General features: G+C 38.5%; 1 protein-coding gene across 2 annotated transcripts in view; it reads right to left on the minus strand.

Annotated features, from left to right (window-relative positions):
* DCDC2 (doublecortin domain containing 2) overlaps nt 1–21,772 on the minus strand; it is a 167,787-nt gene that overhangs the window by 110,122 nt on the left and 35,893 nt on the right. For both annotated transcript variants that reach the window (XM_061195762.1, XM_061195760.1), the window contains 4 exons: nt 10,061–10,137; nt 9,797–9,928; nt 5,469–5,615; nt 2,996–3,050 (listed from right to left, as the gene is read on the minus strand). In XM_061195762.1, coding sequence (XP_061051745.1) covers nt 2,996–3,050; nt 5,469–5,615; nt 9,797–9,928; nt 10,061–10,137 — 411 coding nt within the window. The remainder of the gene's footprint in view (nt 1–2,995; nt 3,051–5,468; nt 5,616–9,796; nt 9,929–10,060; nt 10,138–21,772) is intronic.

The raw sequence follows: 21,772 nt of genomic DNA on the forward strand, positions 1-21,772 counted from the left end.
AAAGAGGTCTTTTCCTGACACACATACCTAAGTTCTCCTTTTATCTTCTTGCGTATTGTTCTATACTTTTCCTTCATTTTAGTCACACTTTGCAACTACATATTGCTTTGTGGCATCGCCTACATAACCCTTGTCTCCCTGAGTAGGCCAGGGCTAAGAGAGAGTGTTGTGTCTTTTTGCTCAATACCATCTCCCTGGTGCTTAGTTCCATGCCAGACACACAGAAGACTTCACCAATCATCATTAGATGACCCAGTATTCACAGCACAGATCTTCCAAACAAGTGAGTAAGAAAGAGGCATGTATGTGCCTCCTGTGTATGAATTTTAAAACGGGAAACACATTACACATTTTTTTTAAAAAATCAGACATTCTAAATTTCAGAAGAGTAAGCACCTAATCCCGAAGTTCAGTAACTGTGAATGTAAGGAGCTGAGTCCTGATCTTGATTCTGACATGAACTTTCCCTATGACCTAGGTCAGTTATTCACCTACACTTGGTCTCTGTTTAACCATCACCTTTCCAGCTGTACTGTGAGAGTTAATGAGCTTATATGTGTATGGTACGTGGAAGAGATTCCACTCCAAAGTCCTGAAGAAGAGCAAGAGGACAAAATTTCCAAACCCTAAATTCCTGGGTTTTATTTAGCTTTGTAGTGGCTAAAATATATTTTTCAGTTACTAGAATTCTCTCTCTCCCCTTGCTCTCCACACGCATGAAGTTTTGGGTCCTCTGTGGTTCTCACTGCTCTGTCTGTCTGTCTGTCTGTCTGTCTCTCTCTCGGCTCCCACTCCCCCATCCTCTCACTCAACAGCGTGAAGAACCCTGCTCCCTGCCAGGCTGTGCTGGGTCCGAGGAAACAACACCACCATGACACATCTCTGCTCTTCGACGATGACCATGATGTGGATGAACTTGCAAATCAACATCTGATGTCCTCAGCCTCTGCCATTTACAACTACTAGCTGAACATTTTTCAACTAGATTCCGTGATGACACAACTCAATGCATTGGAAAGTAAGCAGGTCACTCTTTCCTCTAGTTGCCCTCTTCTTAGCCATAGTACCACCATTTTCTCGGGCATCCAAGCTCAGAAACTTGCAGTTATCTTTGGCTCCAAATGCTCCATTAATCCCCTGTATCCAATCACCTAGCAAGTCCTTTGTTTCTTCATGAGCAATAATCACCTACCGCTGCTCCCTCACCACCTACCTGGTCTAGGCTCTTACCACTTTATACCAAGGCTATGGAACTTGCTTTGTAATTGACACCTCATCTATGGCCTCTCACCATGTTAAGGTTTTCTCCACATAAAAGATCTGGCCTTTCTAGACTGGACTTGGATCAACATTCTCACTTCTCTGAAGCCTTCATGAGCTTCCCTTAACTCAAGGCTAAAGACTAAACTCTACATTCTGACATTTGAGGTCATCTAAAACTGCCACCACCTGCCAAGTGAGGCATGTCAGCCTCCACACCATAAGGTGCCCTCTGTTCCAGTTGGCCTGAGGGACTCATTGTCCCCCTGGGGTCAGAAGCATTAGCTCCCTCCAAGCGGGCCATCTAGACTCAATCCTTCCCCTCCATTTACTCAGTGGAGCCTTTGGAGATGCTACTTCTACTATCTGTCTTTCCTTTTCTCATTTTTAAATGCAATAACAACAGTACCTGCCTCATGGGGTTGGGGTTAAATAAATCACATCTGTAAAGACCTTGGCATGGTGTTGAACCCTCGAGTGTTCACTAAATATCAGCCAAAATTACTGTTTCTCCGTGTGCTCATCTCTGCTCCTTTCTTCACACTGTCCTTTCTATCTCCCTTTCCTCTCACTAACCTTCACCTGAATCTTAAACAGTCCTCAAAGGCACAGCTCAGATTCAACTTCCTCCATGTACTTTGGCCAATGCACATTGATTCCTTTTGTATAGCTATCTCATTCCTTCTGTATAGCTATCTCAGCACATTTTTTATATTTAGCTTTAACTTGTTAGTTACCTTTTCAAACTATTTTCTCTATTTCAATTAGACTGTAAGTTTCTTGAGGGCAAGAGCTTTGTCATAAATAGTACAAGAGTTACAGCGAATGAGTGGGTATGTCTGTTGTTTGTTATACTGAGATCAGCACTATTTCTTCACACAAAATTATTTTTCTTTTTCAAGAATTTCACATGATATTACAGAAAGTGGGGAGGGGAAGAAATATCTAAATCATCATGAGGAGACAGTATCATTGCCCAGCAGCCACTTATTTTACAAAACACCAGTATAAGCATTTTGCTTATTTAATTCAGAAAGGGGAAATGTCAGATCAATTCTGACCACTACAGGTCAGGAAGTTCAACCAAAAGAGTAGAAAGAGAAGTTTCAGCCAAGAAGACCTGTCAAAGCAATACTCCAGCATGATATGAAACTCATCTCCATGAGGGGGTACAGACAAAAAATACAAATAGGTTAAGAAGTTACCTACTAAATATTTGTCACAGTTCCCATATAATGGGTATTTAGTAGACATTTGCTGAAATAACAAATAAATGAATGAATGATGGATGGAAAAGATTCTGATAAGGAGCTAAATATTTGGAATGATTCTCAATCTTTTAAAGGAACATAACTGAGGATTACCATTCTGTTACAAAAACTTTCTTTTCAGTCTTGGTCAGTGACAGAACACAAGACTGGGCAGACCACTGGTGTGACCTAATACAGCATTTCTTCTCATTTGTGTACCGCTGCCTAGATTTCAACCATGGTATAAATTTTATCAGGTCTGTATATTAGGAAAAAGATATTTTGAAATCCATATTTTTAAAATGTTAGCTCTCCTTTAGAAACTTAGTTGTAACATTAATGTTCTAGTGTTGTTTCACATAATTGCTTATATACCACAAGGTGGCTAAGTTTCATTTCTTCTAATTTAATTGAAACCCAAAGGACAGTCTCTCTGTATCATACAGAAATATAGAACATTAATGAGTAAAGCATCTGATACTTACACTCCCTTTAGACTTTCTGGATCCTACAATAGGAGGTAGTGAAGAGGCTTTCTGACTGTGGAAACAAATTGCAATTTAGAAATCTGAGCATTATTCACAAATAATATATAAGGCAAGATAATCGTCATCTCAATTTGTCATCCTGACATGGAACTCAACTACTTACTGACATCAGTATTTCACAAAAAGTCCCATAGACTTTCCCAATTTCACAAAGACCACCATAACATTTCCAAATTCCATTCCAAAAGACCTTTAATGTTTTTTTGTAGAGCATTTTTTTATATAAATTTATTTATTTATTATTTATTTATTTATTTTTGGCTGTGTTGGGTCTTCGTTGCTGCGCACGGGCTTTCTCTAGTTGCAGTGAGCAGGGGCTACTCTTCGTTGCGGTGCACGGGCCTCTCATTGTGGTGGCTTCTCTTGCTGAGGAGCACCAGCTCTAGGTACACGGGCTTCAGTAGTTGTGGCACGTGGGCTCAGTAATTGTGGCTCGCGGGCTCTAGAGTGCAGACTCAGTAGTTGTGGTACACGGGCTTAGTTGCTCCAAGGCATGTGGGATCTTCCCGGACCAGGGCTCGAACCCGTGTCCCCTGTCTTGGCAGGCGGATTCTTAACCACTGCGCCACCAGGGAAGTCCCTCTTGTATAGTATGTTAATTGATGCTTACAAATAAATTTAGTACTGTCTTAAATTTTTTCATAGCATTTTAAATCAGATCTCTAAATTTTCTATTTGCATTTCAAAAAATCATTTCCCAAGCCGAGTGATGATTTTGCCAGATGGCATTTAAAACTGTACATTTCCAGAGCTTTTATCATGTCTATAATGTCTACCTCTGATAGAAGCATAGAATAGTAAAACACTGGCATGTCTATTCAGGGAGTTTCTAAACCAGTCATTCTCACCAAAAAGTAAAAAATTCTCTTCGGCTCTAAGAGTAAGTTATTTCCCAGATGTTTCTATTATAGGAAAAGATCCATCTTGAAACCCAACCCACCTTGAAACCTAACCCTCTCTGAAAATAAGGAGGCCACAGAGATAAGGGTAAATCTTAATAATCTGTCTGAGAAAGGCCACCATGAGCTAGTTTTCTCACTGACATCAAGCACAAGCTCTTACTGCAGTGTGTACTGCAACGCCCAGCAGCCTAACCCAGTATTGTTTAGCAAAGGTTGTGAAGGATTTGATTTCATGGATGGGTAAGGATGGTTAGCAGTAAGTCTGCTTGCATACTTCAAACACCACCCCTGAAATTCCATTTCATCTATTACTTATGAAACCCTTGGCTAGCCTCACCATGAAGCTACACAGATTGCAAATTAATGGAGAACAAATTGGTGACACTCTGCTCTATCTCTGCCACAAATCACCCACCCTAGAAGAGGACAACTACAAAAAGTCAGTTTTCTAGCAAAGTGGACACAGAAAAGCAGCAGAGATGGATTGCAGGGCACCATGAGCAAGCCAAACGGTCCCTGCATCCAGGGCTGGGGCTCTTCATGAAAATGCATGCCTCGGCGTCCATCCACTGGGCTGAAGTAAGGCATTCTTCACAAATATATGACATCTCATAGAGGAAAATGGTCCATTGTGCACTGTGTGTAGTTAAAAGTGTAATCTTTAAAATTCTGCATGTAATAACTACACACCCAGCCACTCTACTTATTTGTACAAAAGGAACTATATCATTTTTATATTTTACTGTTTTTATTTTTTAAAGTAGAAAATATTAATTTTTAATCACCTTTAGAAGTTTCTCTATGCACCAACTGAAAAGTTATTCAGTCTAGCTAACCAGTTAAAGATGCTATTAAAACTTCTAATAACGTATGCTGTATAGAAGCTCACTGCCCTGTATCTTTTTTTTTTTTTTTTTTTTTAAGAATTTCACTTTATTTATTTATTTGTTTGGTTTTTTTGGCTGTGTTGGGTCTTCGTTTCTGTGCGAGGGCTTTCTCTGGTTGCGGCAAGCGGGGGCCACTCTTCATCGCGGTGCGCGGGCCTCTCACTATGGCGGCCTCTCTTGTTGTGGAGCACAGGCTCCAGACGCGCAGGCTCAGTAGCTGTGGCGCACGGGCTTAGTTGCTCCGCGGCATGTGGGATCTTCCCAGACCAGGGCTCGAACCCGTGTCTCCTGCATTGGCAGGCAGATTCTCAACCACTGCGCCACCAGGGAAGCCCCTGCCCTGTATCTTTTTCACAAGAATAAGTCTTTATTATAAATTCGTAAGTGAATGGTAAAAAAATACTATATAGTCTATCATGGATTCCTCAAAATTATATTTTCATGCAATAGTTCTCAATCTCCAATCACGGCAAAATAAACACCGATCAATTTATTTCATACATGCTTTCCATTTTAACTGATAAACAAGATTCTATAAAATAGACCAGTGGTCAGCATAAGACTCAATGCTATTTCAAGTGATAATTAAAATGTGAGAAGTGAATGAGGATGCAAACTTACCCGTAAGACCTTCTCATCGTTGACTTGTCAAAAAGTAATTCACTGTAAGGCAATTTCTTAAACTTATCTCTGCCGACAGCCACGTAAAACTGCCCATTCTCCAACTCTGCCCCACTCTCAACCAGTTTTCCTTCTAAAGTATAAAGTCTGCCAAAATATGAATGCCAGCGATTAAAATTTTAACAAGCATTGCAAGAACTGCTTAAAATCACAGAGTCAATTAAAAACTCTCTTCTAAAGTTGGCTCATTCGTTACTATGCTAATCACTGAATTATAAATGCTTCAAAGTCATTAGACTCAGCTAAATGCCATTGCTATAATGCAGATGCAGTTACTCTCTAGCTGTACAGTGTTTCATCCCAAGAAACCTGACAATCTAACATAATGATCCCCTATTGCTGCCCTATTTAGATTTTAGAGGGAAAGAATTAACTTGTAGAGAACGTCGTGCTTTAAATGAAGCTCGGCTTCCACTGAAGTTTGATTCTTCTACTTATATTCTGTGAGCACCTTTAAAATTCATTTTCTTAATGCATTGGTCAGGTTGACAAGCCACTTACTGCATTCCATGCAAGAGCAGCCCTCAGCCAAAATTTTACATCCAAGCACACAGAACTGGGTCAGAAAACAAGAGGTGAGAGGGCAAGAGGTAAAAGAACCCATTGCTAGTATTAATGATGCAGAACTGCATAGCGTTCATGCTTCCTTTCTTTTTTCTTTTGCCTTCCCTCATCTTCCCAGAATCAAGGGATTTCACAAGAACTTCCCTTTACTGTAAAACTGCTGCTGCAAACTACAATATGTTACTTATTAAAAGAACAGTGATAACTTTGCTAGACGATTTAAAGTGTCCACAGAACTTGTTTAAAGAACAAGAAAAAACAGACTATTAGAAAACTACACCACAAAGACAATGCATGTTTTTGAAGGTGATAAACAAAAGAGTTAGTAACTGGAAGGGTTTTAAGATAATAACTTCTAAGATTCTCAGACTTCTTATATTATATAATTAAGGGCAGTGATAGTTGCCATTGACCTGTCTACTTGTTTACTGATTATGTAAATGGCCATATCATATGGAGTCAAGAAGTAAAACAAAAACAGCCACCAAACCCCCTAAAATGTGTGAGTACTGAGTTAGTATAAAGATGCTAAAGTCTTTCATTATAATGTAATTCTATCCCTCAAAGTCTAAATACCAACACTTAACCCAGATATCTGGATTTCCTGCCTTGACCTACACCAGGGTTGCTGAACATTATTGACATTTTGGACCTGATAATTGTAGGACAGGTTGGGAGGCTGTCCTGGGAATTGTAAGATGTCAACAGCACCTTTGGCCTCTACCTACTAGATGGTAGACGGTAGCTGCCCCTATTCCTTATGACTCCGGACACTGCAAGCATCCCCTAGTGGCAAAATTGCCCTGGTTGAGAACCACTGGTCTAGATCCAGATATTCTTCTTCTTTCATTTTCCTTCAGAATAGGAAGATCTGAATCAGTAGTTAACTTTTATAGCTAGAAATTAAAAGGCAGCAAAGCTGTGACTCTGGAAACAGCCAAAATGTGACTGGTTTCCTCAACAGGTAGGTAAAAGATACTGAATAAATTCTAGCCTGTGATTTTAGCCTTCTTTTATATGACTCTTGTTGACCTGCTTTCTTACTTTGCTACAAAACACAAGAATCATAAACAAGGAGTTGAACCAATTTGTGTGGGATGCTTTTGATATATATACTGATGCACAGGGAACCCTCCCTGTTAAGGGAGGGTAGGCGTGTCCCAAGTGAGCAGCAACCAAACCTCATTCGTGTCTGGCATTACAGTAAGAATTAAGCCTCTCCAAGTATTCAGGGGTTCAGGGGACATATAACTATATTCTCATTTCTGTATTTGTTCTGGAATATATTTTATTTCTATGTATCAATTTGTTCATATCAGTATATGTATGAATAGGTGTATCTGGGCATGCAATTGTGTGTATGTATCTTTGTGTGCTCCATATTATTTATTGAGTGGGTTTACATCTATGTATGTGTCAAAAGACAAAACTATATATCTTTTAAAAAAAAATCAGCGTATAACTGTTGAGATCTGCCTTTACTCCTGATGCCAAAATGAAATCCAAAAGGATCAAAGGTTTAAATGAAATTTAAAAGTTGAAAGACGAAAACATGGGAGAATATTTTTATAATCTCAGAGTGAAGAAGACCTAAGCTAATCATAGAACCTAATGATCATAATGAAAGATTGAAAATTTGACTGCATCAAAATTCATCATATCTGTGTGCAAAAAGAAACATAAAGAGTTACAAAAATACAAATTGGAAACATATTTAAAACTCATATATGAGAAAGGGCTAATTTCCGTAATATATAAAGAGTCCCTATGAATCAATAAAATAAATGTGCAAAGGCCATGAGAGATATATATTCATATGTTCATTCATATATAACGGGAGATAAATGTATGGCATTTATTTACAGACTAGCTTGGTAGTTAACAGCACAGGCTCTGGAGCAGACTGCCTACTAGGTTTGAATTCCAGCCCTTCTACTCATTACCTGAATAATCTTGGGCAAGTAAATTTCCCCCTCTATGTCTCATGTTTCATGTCTATTAAAAGAGACTAATAGAATTAGTCACCTCATAGGGTTGCTGAGTTAATTAAGTTAAAAATGTAAAACACTTGGAATAATGACTCGCACACAAGAAATGATCAGTGATGTTGTTGTTGTAGTATATTAAATAAATAAAATTCAAGAAACAATGAAATACTACTTTCACCAAGACAAAATGTTTGTTAGTTTTATAGTATAGATGAGAGCATGAAAAACAGGCCCTCTCATGCACTTTTGGTAAATTGGCACAGACTCTTTGGAAGACAGTTGGCAGTATCTATCAAAATTTAATAGCATTCACCACTTGATACAGCAATTCAACTTCTACACTTTCATCTCTTAATAAACTCTGCTTAGATACAAAAACATGTACTGTAATAGCAAAAGGTTGAAAATGACCGAAATTTCCATCCAGAGGAGACTGTTAAGTAGATTAAGGTACACCCATAAAATGGAATATTTTGTAGTCGTTAAACATAATAAGATAGACCTATTTGTGCTGATAAGAAAACTGTCCAAGATTTGTTGTTACAGGGAAAAAAGCAAGGTGTATTTACATATTTATTCATGTGTGTGTGTGTTCCCATTTGTGTTTCTATGAATTCCAGTTTCCATCCTGCAATGATGCAGAAAAGTACTGGAAAGAAACACTGGGGAACCTGAGGTGGGAGAAATAGTTTTTATTTATATTTTTGTCCTATTTGAATTTTTTACCACATGTGAAGTATTATACTTTCAATTAAAACAATTATATTTAAATCACAATGGTTGTGAAACTATATATACTAATATATGTAAATATGCATACATTAATCTGTACCCACATTTAACTGAAAAACATACAACCATCTGAGAGCTTATTTTACCCTCTATGTCTATAGTGTTCTCTACCAGTGGAATATGTTAGAGAGACTGGGTGAGGATAATATTCAAGAATAACTACCAGAAAACTCTTCATTGGATTTCAAATATTTGTGTGTCACATATTATATATAATCTCTGTACATGTCTATATTATTTGTAACCCTCCCACCTATGAGATAATAAATAAGTGAGCCTCCATCAAGGTATAGTTTCATAGGCTTCACAACTTAAAAGTCATGATTTTAATCTTCACTTAAATATTAGAATTTGAGAAAAATGTTTTTGATTTCTCAAGTTTAGGCAACCCCACTTAATTATCCTCTCTAACTTGCCTCCTTCCTAAACCCACTAATACCTCCTGACATCTGATTTTTTTACCTGAGGCAAATAATTTGGACCATCAGATAATTATAAATATCTCCTAAAGAAAAGAACAGTTAATTAAGAGTCAAGAAGCTGGCTCACTCAAAAAAAAAAAAAAAGTCCTTCTCAAATACAACAATGCTGATGCTTGCCTATTTGCTGTAAATCAAAAGAAAAAAATAGTTAATATTTGTTGATGTGCTCTATGTGCCAAAGAATATAAACAGTTAATATTTGTTGAGAAGTTACTATGTGCCAAGTACTGTTCTAAGCTCTTTATGCAGATTAACTCCTTCCTAAAACAACCCTACAAGGAACGAACAATTATATACCCATTTTACAGCTAGAGAAACTGAGGCATATAGAGCCTAACTGGTGAGCTGAAATTCAAATCTAGGGACCAGTGACTCCAGAGCCTCTTGGGAATATCCTCAGCAATTCTGAAACCCATCCACTTGCAAGATTACTTTGACATACCTGTGGACAGCCCCACTCCTCAGAGTTATTTTTTCCGTGACCATTTGTAGTACATGATCCCACTGATTCAAGGCTTTTCTAGGGATGAGGAGTCGAGAAGCTGGGTTTATAAGGTCTCCATTTGCAATCAAGCTGGAAAAAAAGCAAAGCCAGTGAGCCAAACCGTTTGACACAGTTATGCCTTTAAAACTACAAAATAAATCCCAACCCAAAAGGAAACCACCACATCAATTTTCACTCAAAATGTAAAGGGCTCCAACTTACAAGATAGCGCAGGGTTCCAGAAGCGGTTTTCTAAAGCGAGCTGACACATTGATCCTGCTGTGGATTACTGGTTTTACCTTCAAAAGCAAAGAAATACAAATCACCGAGCTTATGAAATACACAGCACCGAGTGCTTTTTTTATCCCCCATGAGGAAAAATTACAGGTTTCCAGGGAACTGGCTGAGACCTGTGTTGCCTTTGTTAAAACCTTGCTTTTTTTCTCCACTTACATAAACACTCTGGGCTCACCCTCTATCGAGGCATGTTGCCTTAACAGAGCTCTCAGGAAAAATTTCACTTAAGCCCTGGGCATACTGCTCATGATCTGTGCCAACAACAGAAACTGTTGAGCTATTATGAGAATTTTAAGGCAACATTTTTAAGCAATTACTTTCTGTAAAAAAAAATAAAATAATAAAATAATCCTATAAAATCTTGGACTCCCAAGTGTCCTCCCCCTCCAGCCACAACATAGTGTTTGGTCATCTCTCCTTACCCGCCTGCTGCCTAGAGTTTCTGGGTCCCCACCAGGCACTTGACGCCATCCTATTCTCTTGAGACTGACTTCATCAACTTTTCTCGACTTCACTTCTTCCTCTATCCACCAGCCAGACACTGACCACCACCCTCCATTCCCGAACCCCTTGCATCTGGGTAGGTCTGGTCATCTTTCCGGCTCCTTTTGCTTCCAGGGTCCAGGCTGCTGTACCGAGAAGCACATGGCCCCTCGGGCACCTTGGCCTGAGACAAGGCTTTGGCATCGGCCAACCCTGCCCTCCTTCCAAATCAACTACTTCTTACATTTCCCACAGTGAACTGTCCAAATCCCTACCTTTCATCCTAAATCCTAAAATCACACTCCAGGCACACTCACTCTCAGCACATCATTTCCCTCCAAACTTCAAGAAAATAAAGGCCAACAGGCATGAAGGCTTTCAACCTCCCTTCCCTCCATAACCCACTTCATCTACATCTTCACCACTTTTCTCCTTTGCTGCCTGTCTCAGGAGAAGGATCCTTATCCCTTTACAAAGCTAAGCCCCCATCTTGATTTTATCCCCTGCTGCCTCTACTTGTTCCATTAAATAGCTAGGACCCTTCACCCCCATCTGGTGTCTTCAATTTCTCCCTTGACCCTTTGGCCCTTTCTCTCCTCTTCATCATTCCTCTTCCTAATTCCTCCCACCCTATCCTCTCCTCAGTCTTCTGCTATCTGGTTTCCACTGAAAGAAAGATATATCCCAACTCTTAAGCTTGGCCTACAAGGACCCCCCATGACCAACCACTGCTTCCTTGGTTCCCTCATCTCCCACCAACACTCCTTCCTCCCCAGCCCCTAGTTGTGACTTTAGGTCAAACCAGCCTACCCTCCTCCATTCCCAAAACACACCCTGAATCCTCTTCCACGCCTTTGCTCATCAAGCCCCTCTGCCCAAAACGCCCTCCCCCTTCCTCCACCTGATGAAATTCCATTTGCTAATCAATGCCCAGCTCAGTCATCACCAGTCCTTCCCTGTTCATCCTTCTTTACTTGTCTGTCTCAAACTGCTACGGCTACTATAGTATTGATGATCCCACTTCTGTTTTTAGGGCTTTTTTTTTTCCTTCCTGATTTGAAACGGAGCTGATTAATAAAAATAGCAAAGGGAACTGATTAATAAAAACAGCCAACATTTATTTCACTATATTTAATGACAAGCACTGTGCTGAGCAATTTACATGCCTTATATATCATTTAATCATCAAAACTATGCCCTGAATAAGTACTTACTATTTAACCCCATTTTACAGATGAAGAAACTGGAGCTTAATTAATTAATTTGCCTAAAATCACACATACTAAGGGGCAGGGTTGTCCATACAAGTGAACCACTATTTGCTTTGCACTTGGGTAGTTATTTTAGAGATAAGTATTAACCCTAAATAATTTATGGGACTCTCTCTTCAGTCAAATTATGCCATTTTGAGAAGAACAAGGGGTAGAATTCTTCTTGACTCTCCAGTGCCTAAAACAACACTTGGCAATGCCTGCTAGTTGAACAATAAATGCTTATTGAAATTTAATTAAAAGAGACTCTAATTTAGAGTAAAAAATTTTTAATCAATCCCAATAATTTTTTTTTGCATTTTAAACCCAGAGATTCTTGGCCCTAAGCTAATATTTGCAGTGATGTCGACTTTTTTTTTAAAAAAGTTTAACAGATAATGTATGCACCTGACCAAAATTCAAGTGGTAAAATGGGGCATACAGTGAAAAGGAAGAATCTTTCCCATTCCTGTCCCCCAACCACAGAGTTGCACCAGAATTAGCAATATTCACTCAAAGGCAGCCTATACCTACATATATATTGTTTTATGTGGACATTTTATACACGTAATTTTTAAACATAGGGATAACTTGCTGTACCCATTCTTCCGCACCTTGCTTTTTTCATTTAACAATTACCATGGCGGTTGTTCCATACTGGTAGTTACAGTAAGGGGTGCTTCATTCTTTGTAATAGCTGTGTATATTCCACACCATGGATGTGCCATAATTTATTTAACCTGTCCCTCAATGACAATCCTGTTGGTTGTTTCTAAATTTTGCTGTTGCAAATAATGCCATGATAGATTTCCTCGTAAATATTTATTTGCATAAATATGTAAGCATTTCTGTAGAATAAATTATTAGAACTGAGAATTTGCTGAAATAAAGAAGAGGCAGTTTTTTCAGTTTAATGGAATGTATTGCAAGCTTACTCTTGATCGATCCCAAGGGTCCCTTGATTTATTTAGTTCATACTATAGCATAAGAAAATAGATTCGATTTACAAGGAATAAAGTTCTGTGGCCAGGGTTGTAGTTTACAGCACCTTGGATGACTACAAATCCCTCTCCCAGCAGATTTGCTTCCTCTTAAGGCTTAGCTTGTTTAACTGCAAATGAGTCTTTGCCTGTGTGAAGGACAGGCCTTTCTGATTCTGCGTCTACGCTGACAGTATCTGCCTTGTGAAATCCTCCCCACCTCTTAATACTGACTCCCTGGCCACTGAACTTAAAGTTTCTGCCACATCCCTGGTTCTCTATTGCCCTTCCCTGCCTTTTTGGTTTTTTTAATAGCACTTACCATCATCTAACATACTGTACATTTTACTTACCTGGTTTTTAATTTATTGTCCCTACTGTTACTTTGTCGTTACCCTCAATATTAACTAGTAATGTACTGAGCACATACGTCATACCAATTGTTATTTTTTCAAATGTCTTTCCTTCCAAACTTGATTGCTTAATACCCTGTTAGACTGTTGAATTAAAGATGAAGGTGAATACATTAGATAAACAAATAACTTGGAAACTCCTGTTGAGCTGCCTGATATATGCTATTTTTCTTTAGCGCATACATGTCTATAGTTATTATATACAGAAATTCACAAATAGATGATTTTTTAAATAATTATATAACTTTATTCTGAGTCTGTAAGTTGTTGCTTGAATTAAATTAAACCATCTGTCTTGAATAAGTTGTTTTCCTCATTCAGTATGACAAAAATACTCTCCAAATGTTCATGATTAACCAGCTGAACTGAAGATTAATCTTAAATATATATTTGAGTCATTTTAGTTAAAATAACTAAATCAGTCTGTTTCCAGATATACTAATAAAAGAATTTGAAAAAATAATCCAAGTAATATGTTTGAATTCAAAGAAAAAATGTAAGACCATTGTATAAAACAATTAGGGCTTTTGAGGGGAAAAAATACCATTTTTCATTAAAAATGCATTTTTCTAATTGGCATTTTAAATAATAACTTAAATCACAAAAGAATTAAGCAAATCAACTACATATAAGGGGAGCTTTCCCAAAGCCTTTATCAGAGATTAAGTGTTGGTCACTTGGTCACTTGGTGCTAATCTAGAGACACTGTGGCTTAGATATGGGAAACATAATAATCAATTAGAATATATTTTTAAAACACGAACATTTTCTTATTAGGCTGTACACTTTCCCTTGCCCTTTGAAAATAAATAATGTTTGAAATACGAGAATAATGTTAAGTATCAACACACCTGGTTATGGAGGGATGGACCCCAAAGGATTGAGTATGAAGTACTCCCACTCAGACCCCTGTGTACCAGGAATGTCTTGCTGGTGAGCATCCTGACCAGTGTTAGGTGTAATCTGTGACTATGGAACCAAATCAACTGAAAAGGCATCAATGCAAAACTCGGACATTCATTTTGGACTCAGCAGAGATCATACTCCTGGTTGGCTTTGTCAGTTAGTGAGGGAACCACCACCAGGCAAAAGCAGAACATGCTTATAGCTGACCTCTTACCTTGATTCTGAACTGGGTTCAACGTTGTCTTGGAAAACCCAGTTTATTTGGATATTGAGAAGTAGGTTAGCCTGGTGAATCAGAGAGGAGTCACTCCCTGAGTAGAAATTAGATAGCTGGATGGATGGATAGATAGATTAAATATTTGGCTAACATTTTTCTTGGAAATATTTCAAAGTCAAAGATGGCAAAAGTGACTTAAGCATGTTCACTCTGCTAGAATGGGATGAGCCAGGTCTTTGATGAATATAAATCACATGCACCTTTCAATATATCACTCTGCCTCTGGTATCTCATTTAGATTGTGTTTATGTCACAGATGGCTATACCAAAAACAAACAAACAAACAAAACCCAACAACAAACAGAAAAAAAACGTTATGTGAATTTGACAAGTCTAAGTATATAATTTAACTCAAGCTCACAAATTCCACATGACACTTGGACAATATCACAGCTGGGTCAAATTCAAGTTAAAACCTGCATGACTTAAAAATATGAATTTTTATTTAAAAAAATGAACTCAATGAAACTAAAATTGTTGTGAACATACATATGTGGATTAATAAGAACAAGATCTACAAACTGAGGAACTGACTAAAGGTCTGAAATTCTGAACTCCAGGACAGACTGCCAATTCAACACCTCACACCTCATTTTCTTGCTCTGTAAAAATAGGGATAATCCTGCTAAACAAGCCCAAAGGGATGCTCCATGAACTAATTAATGAAGTGGCAATACCATTCCCTGGGGCCGCTAGGCTGAATGCTTCAGATCTACCTGCCTCAAATCTCAGCACTCACCATCTCTTGAAACCCTAGGCCAAGTAAACCAAAGTCGGTCTAAGGACCTGAGGAAATGATGCCATTAAACGACACCATCATGAAAATCTAATGACCGCTGATCTCTTGTAAAAACTCCTGATACAATTTTAAAATTCAATTTTAAATTGCTTTTTTAAAAAAATCACATGGGCTTCCCTGGTGGTGCAGTGGTTAAGAATCTGCCTGCCAATGCAGGGGACATGGGTTTGAGCCCTGGTCCGGGAAGATCCCACATGCCGCGGAGCAACTAAGCCCATGCGTCACAGCTACTGAGCCTGCGAGCCACACCTACTGAAGCCCGGGCACCTAGAGCCCGTGCTCCACAACAAGAGAAGCCACCGCAATGAGAAACCCGCACACCGCAGCGAAGAGTAGCTCCCTGCTCGCCGCAACTAGAGAAAGCCCGCGCGCAGCAATGAAGACCCAATGCAGCCAAAAATAAATAAACAAAATAAATAAATTTTTTTTTAAAAATCACGTTTTTGTGACTGTCCATATGATAGACTTAGGCATTTAGGAAAAAAAACATACTGAAGCTATTTGCAAAATATAGCCCAACCTACACAAAGAGCCTTCAACTCTATTTTCCTTCACTGCCTTCAGATGAAGTCCACATGTCCTGGACTTGGGTATTTGAGATCACATCTGAGCTGGCCCCATCTTTTCACACTCTAACCTCATTTCTCACTATTCTACCGCCTACCCTTCACTCATGTGGATATAATTCTCTCCTCAGAAATTCCATATCATTTTGTCTGAATCTCCATACAACATTTTTCATAGGTATAACATATTCCCCTTATGTTATCAATATTTTCATGGACTGCATCTCTCTTTTATTTTTTTTAGTAACGAGCCTCATCTATAACTCAAAGATCCATTCATGGTGCTTTGGACATAGAATTCACTCAGTAAATACTTTTTTTTAATTGAAGTATAGTTAATTTACAATGCTGTGTTAGTTTCAAGTGTACAGCAAAGTGATTCATAGATAGATAGATAGATAGATACTTTTTCAGATTCCTTTCCATTACAGGTTATTATAAAATATTGAGTATAGCTCCTTGTGCTATACAGTAGGTCCTTGTTGTTTATCTATTTGATATATGGTAGTGTGTGTATGTTAATCCCAAACTCCTAATTTGTTTACCCTCCTCTCCTCTTTGGTAACCATAAGTTTGTTTTCTATGTCTGTGAGTCTATTTCTGTTTTGTAAATATGTTCATTTGTATCATTTTTTTTTTAGATTTCACATATAAGTTATATGATATTCATCTTTCTCTGTCTGACTTAATATGATAACCACTTAATATGATAATCTCTAGGTCCATCCATGTTGCTGCAAATGGCATTATTTCATTCTTTTTTATGGCTGAGTAATATTCCATTGTGTGTGTATGTGTGTGTGTGTGTGTGTGTATACATCTTCAGTAAATACTTTAATTAAACAAAATTGGGACCAATTTTTTTGAGCACATACCATGTCCAGAATTGTATCAAACACTTTCCACATGTTACCTTGACTTTTTGTAATACCTTTATGTTAGTTATTTTCAAATAAGTTTACAATTGTAAAACACAACAGAATTTATAAAATGCTTTCACACTTATAGTGATGTTTATTCCTCAAAATAATATTATGAGGTTAGTATTATTCCAGTTGTACAGAAAGGAAAAGATGAGCCTCTCCACCCCTCAAGGTCACACAGTAAGCAAAGAAGCAGTCATATGGGTCCACTTCTGATTCCCAGTGCAGGGTTCATTCCTACAGCTAATGTTGCCAAGACAGAAATTGGCCACTAGCAGAAATAGTAGACACATATTTGTACCCATTTAAATAACAGCTTTCTTGAATTATATACAACTGAATATCTATAAACATTTATATATATTGGCATATCTAGACCACCCTTATTCAGTGGTTCCAGTGTCTTCTCAAGACCACCCAAGTTTCTTTCCCCTTCACTGCTACCTGCCAACTATTCTTTACATGATCATATCAGTATAATTTATGGAACTCCAATGGAATGAAAATAGAAATCTGTTAACCCCCTGAAATTTTAGAAATTCCAGAAAGGCATGGTGGCAAAATCAGCCCAGCCACTGAAATATTTTCATCAGCATTGTTATATAATAATAAAAAATTCCAACCACTCTAACTTCAGCGACAACCTAGCTATAGGAGATGTCTCTAATTATAATGAACCAGCTGTTTAGAACATTCCCAGAAGGGTCCAGTTAGTTTCTATGAGCTGATGCAACCACTCATCTCTATCTGGGTCCTCTACAGGTCCCTGTGTTGTTGTACTCAGTCCAGGGGCTGATACCCAAAGGAAGGGTTAGGATTCATCTATCAGGTGTGAATTATCATCTCTTATTCAGAGGGTCATTTTTCTGACAATAATGGATATCTTAGCAACAGTTTGCATATTTGGCTTTTGAACTGTTCTCTAAATGAATGTCTCCCCCTCCACTGAAGCAGGAAAACAAGTCAAAACAAATTCACAAAATGACATGGCTATTCAAAAAAGCAAGGTAAAAGATTTCTTTTTAGCTTAAAAGTGACCCAAAAGTTACATGTCATTATACATTTGTCTAAACCCATAGAATATATAACACCACAAGTGAACCCTAATGTAAACTATGGACTGTGGGTGATTAGGATGTGTCAGTGTAGGTTCATTAACTGTAACAAATTTACCGCTCTTGTGAGACTATGCATGTCTGGGGGCAAGGGCTATATGGGAGATCTCTGTACCTTCCCCTCAATTTTGCTGTGAACTTAAAACGGCTTTAAAACGTGATGTCTAAAAAAATATTTTTTAACTTTTAAAAAAGTAACCCAAAAGATAATATACCCATCATTAGTAATACCTTCCTTAAAAAATTCTTAAGTGTAAGCATATATTTAAATGTGTCCATACTGCTAAATCTTTTTGTCTTAAAAAACAAAATGCCCACTAATTTTCATCAAATTTTGAACCATCAAATCAATTTCCCAGCATACCACAAATTTTTAAACTATTGGCTTTCTGGTTTAATTTTCTCTCTCTTGCACTTTGTGGAATATTTTAAAAGATCAGATAATCCCAAGCATTCTGAATATATAATGTTAAACCTCACATTTATTAACTTTATTCTAAAATAATTATTTGCAATGGACACTCTATCTTATAGCAAAACTAAACAGGACTTGAGTCATTTTTAAGGCATTCATAAGTCTGCATGGGCTTCCCTAATGCTATGCTGAAGAGAATAACATGACCCTCATAAAGTTAAAAAATAACCAATTAACCCAAGAGAACTCTTAGGAGTAATTTACGGAAACCACTACTAACAAAGCATTGAAAAGAAAAAAATTTTTTGGATTGTTTGTCTTTTCTTTAATTATTCTTCTTCACTTACTACAACTTGCTTTCTATTTCACCATTGTCATTTTTGTTTGGTTTGTCTTCCCAAATGGGATTCTGGTTACAGAACCAATCTAGGCAGTGGAATGTAAAATTTCCACTAAGAATGCAGAGCAGCTGGAAGTGTGTACATAACAATGCAAGATGAAAGGTTAGCAATGCCGAGCATGCGGGGGCAGAGTACAGCCTCCACCTGCATTTAAATAAGTCATTTAGTCCCCAGGATTCCCACTGAAGAATGTGCCAACTGTACAGGATCTAAATGCTGTCTTTCATAAATACTAAGAAAGCTAATAACATGTCAACGGATGGCAAGAGAAAGTACACTAACATATTTAGCAACTATTAATGGTTCACCCACAAGGCACTCAGTGCTCTGTGTGGAGGATTCAGAACTGTGCACGAAGGGCAGAGAGGGCCTCCATTCTCAGTGACTGAGCTTCTGCATAGGGTGGGATGCAGGAGTGAGAGAACCATGTGATTAGAAGGTTGGAACTTTCAGTCTTACTTTCCAGACCAATAGGAAGGGAAAAAGAACTGTAGGTTGAATCAATCACCAATGGCCAATGATATAACCAACCATGGCTATGTAATAAAAAAAACCAAAGGACAGGGTTCTAAGAGCTTCTGGATTGGTGAACACATGGAGATTCCGGGAGAGTGGCCAGCTCAGAGGCATGGAAACTCGGTGCCCTTCTCTAGGCATCTTGCCCTATGCATCTCTTCCATCTGGTTATCCATTTATAACAAACCAGTAATCTAGTAGGTAAAATGTTTCTCTGAGTTCTGAAAGCCACTCTAGCAAACAAAAAGAGGGGGTCACTGCAACCTCTGATCTATAGCTGGGTCTTCAGAAGCACAGGTAACAACCTGGACTTGAGATTAGCAAGTGGGGGCAGGGGGACGGTCTACCTATCTCCAGGTAGATAGTGTCAGAATTGAGTTGAATTGTAGGACACCCAGCTGGTGTCAGAGAACTGCTTGGTGTGGGGGGGGGGGGGAACCACACATTGTAACTGGAATCAGATCGTTAGGAATATTTTTTGTAATTATAAAATATTAGAAACAATCTAAATGCCCACACATAGGAGAATGGTTGAGAAAAGTATGGTACATTCATACAATGAAGAGCTCTGAAGTTGCAATTAAGAATGAGAATGACCTATACGTAGATTCCCAGGATATATTGTTAAGTGAAAAACAGCAAAGTGCCAAAGGATATCTATAGCGTGGACCCTTCATATAGAAAAGATAGGAATATAGATATAGAGATAGAGACAGAGGTAGAGATACATATCTGCTCATTTGTGGAAAAGGATAGGATAAAGACAGGATAAATAAACCAGAAACTAAGGAGAATGGTTTCTTATGGGGAATGGCCAAGAACCAGGTATAAAGAATGCAGGGGGCTTCCCTGGTGGCGCAGTGGTTGAGAGTCTGCCTGCCAATGCAGGGGACACGGGTTCGAGCCCTGGTCTGGGAAGATCCCACATGCCGCGGAGCAATTGGGCCCGTGAGCCACAGCTACTGAGCCTGCGCGTCTGGAGCCTGTGCTCCGCGACAAGAGAGGCCGCGACAGTGAGAGGCCCGCGCACCGCGATGAAGAGTGGCCCCCGCTCGCCGCAACTGGAGAAAGCCCTCGCACAGAAACGAAGACCCAACAAAGCCAAAAATAAATAAATAAACAAATAAATTTATTAAAAAAAAAAAAAGAATGCAGGACTAGGAACTAAGCAGTAGGAATGGGAGTGGGGCAGGGGGTGAGAGACACTTCTCTCAGTATAGCTTTTTGTACAGCTTATGGCTTTCAGGACATGGCAAATAATTAAAATCAACCACAATGTTGTGTACCCAAAATAGAATATAAACAGTAACAAATGAACCTAACTGTATTATAATAAATAACACAACCACACTGAAAGTTAAAAGAGGGCAGTCATCAGTTAGATCCCTTAAACTATAACTTTCTTAATAAATAATATCCTGTAACCTGCCTTCACTAACCAAGCTTGCTATAATTGTTCTTGCAAACTGCATACCTTCCAAGTTTCGCGTAGCTTAGACATACATCACAAGACTTCTTTGACCTCCCCCTATAGATAATACCTCTGACACATAATAACTGTTGCTTAAAACGTTTTTCAGGAACATGGAGCTAGTCTTGCCCAGCTCAAACCTGTCAAGACCACCGACCATTCAACGGGGCCTGTACAAGTGTCCGATGGATGACCTTTTGACATCAGACATGACCTCAGATCATGTTAACACTGCCATTTTCTGAACATACATCCCACGAAAAAGCATGTTCAGCCTCCGCAGAACACCGATTATTTCACCTTTTTCTTTCCTCTCATCATCTTTCCCCACACCTCAGACCACCCTGCTCCCTTATCCCATCAATATCCCAAGCCCCTTGCCTTCAGGGAAGTGGATTTGAGATGTGTTCTTGGATCTCCCCCCTTGGCTGCCTTGTGAGTAAAACTTTTCTCTGCTGCAGACCTCAGTGTCTCAGTGTTTGGCTTGCTGTGCATCGGGCAAACAAACCTGGTTCCATAACAAAAGGGATGAGGAAGAAAAAAACTAACCTAAGTAACTTGGGACAATAGTGTCCTTACTGTATACTGGAAAGCTAAAGACAAAAAGAACTACACAAATACTGACTCTAGTCAATTAAATGTTTCTCATAGGAGTATGAGTTAGCAATTTTAAAACTATTTTGTAGGTACATTAAAACTGAACAAATACATGAATATATTGTAGATAATGAGAGTGGGGTTTCCCAGTTTAGAGAAGTAAGTTTCATATAAGGAATGGGAAAGGACAGAATGAACCCTGTGCTGCTGGTGTGGAATTGGAGGTATCAGTATGAACTCAGTTTTTTAAATATATATCTGCATATATACACAGATGGATAGATATAGAAATAAATGTAGATGTGTGTATTTGCATATATACATATATTTTCTAGCTCTGTCTATTGAGAGGCCCTAAAAGCCATGACATCTCAGTAGCAAGGAGCACCCCTAATGTCCAGATATTGGTTTCTAAATACCATTCTCCACTAAAATGAACTAGGTTTCTTTGGAGAAGCAGTTGATTCTAAGGGCCAGAGAAGGAAAAATACAAAATGAGCCTGGAACATCTTGTGGTGCTAGAAA

Source organism: Eubalaena glacialis, chromosome 7 (assembly GCF_028564815.1).
Source record: "Eubalaena glacialis isolate mEubGla1 chromosome 7, mEubGla1.1.hap2.+ XY, whole genome shotgun sequence".
NCBI classification, from domain to species: Eukaryota; Metazoa; Chordata; class Mammalia; order Artiodactyla; family Balaenidae; genus Eubalaena; species Eubalaena glacialis.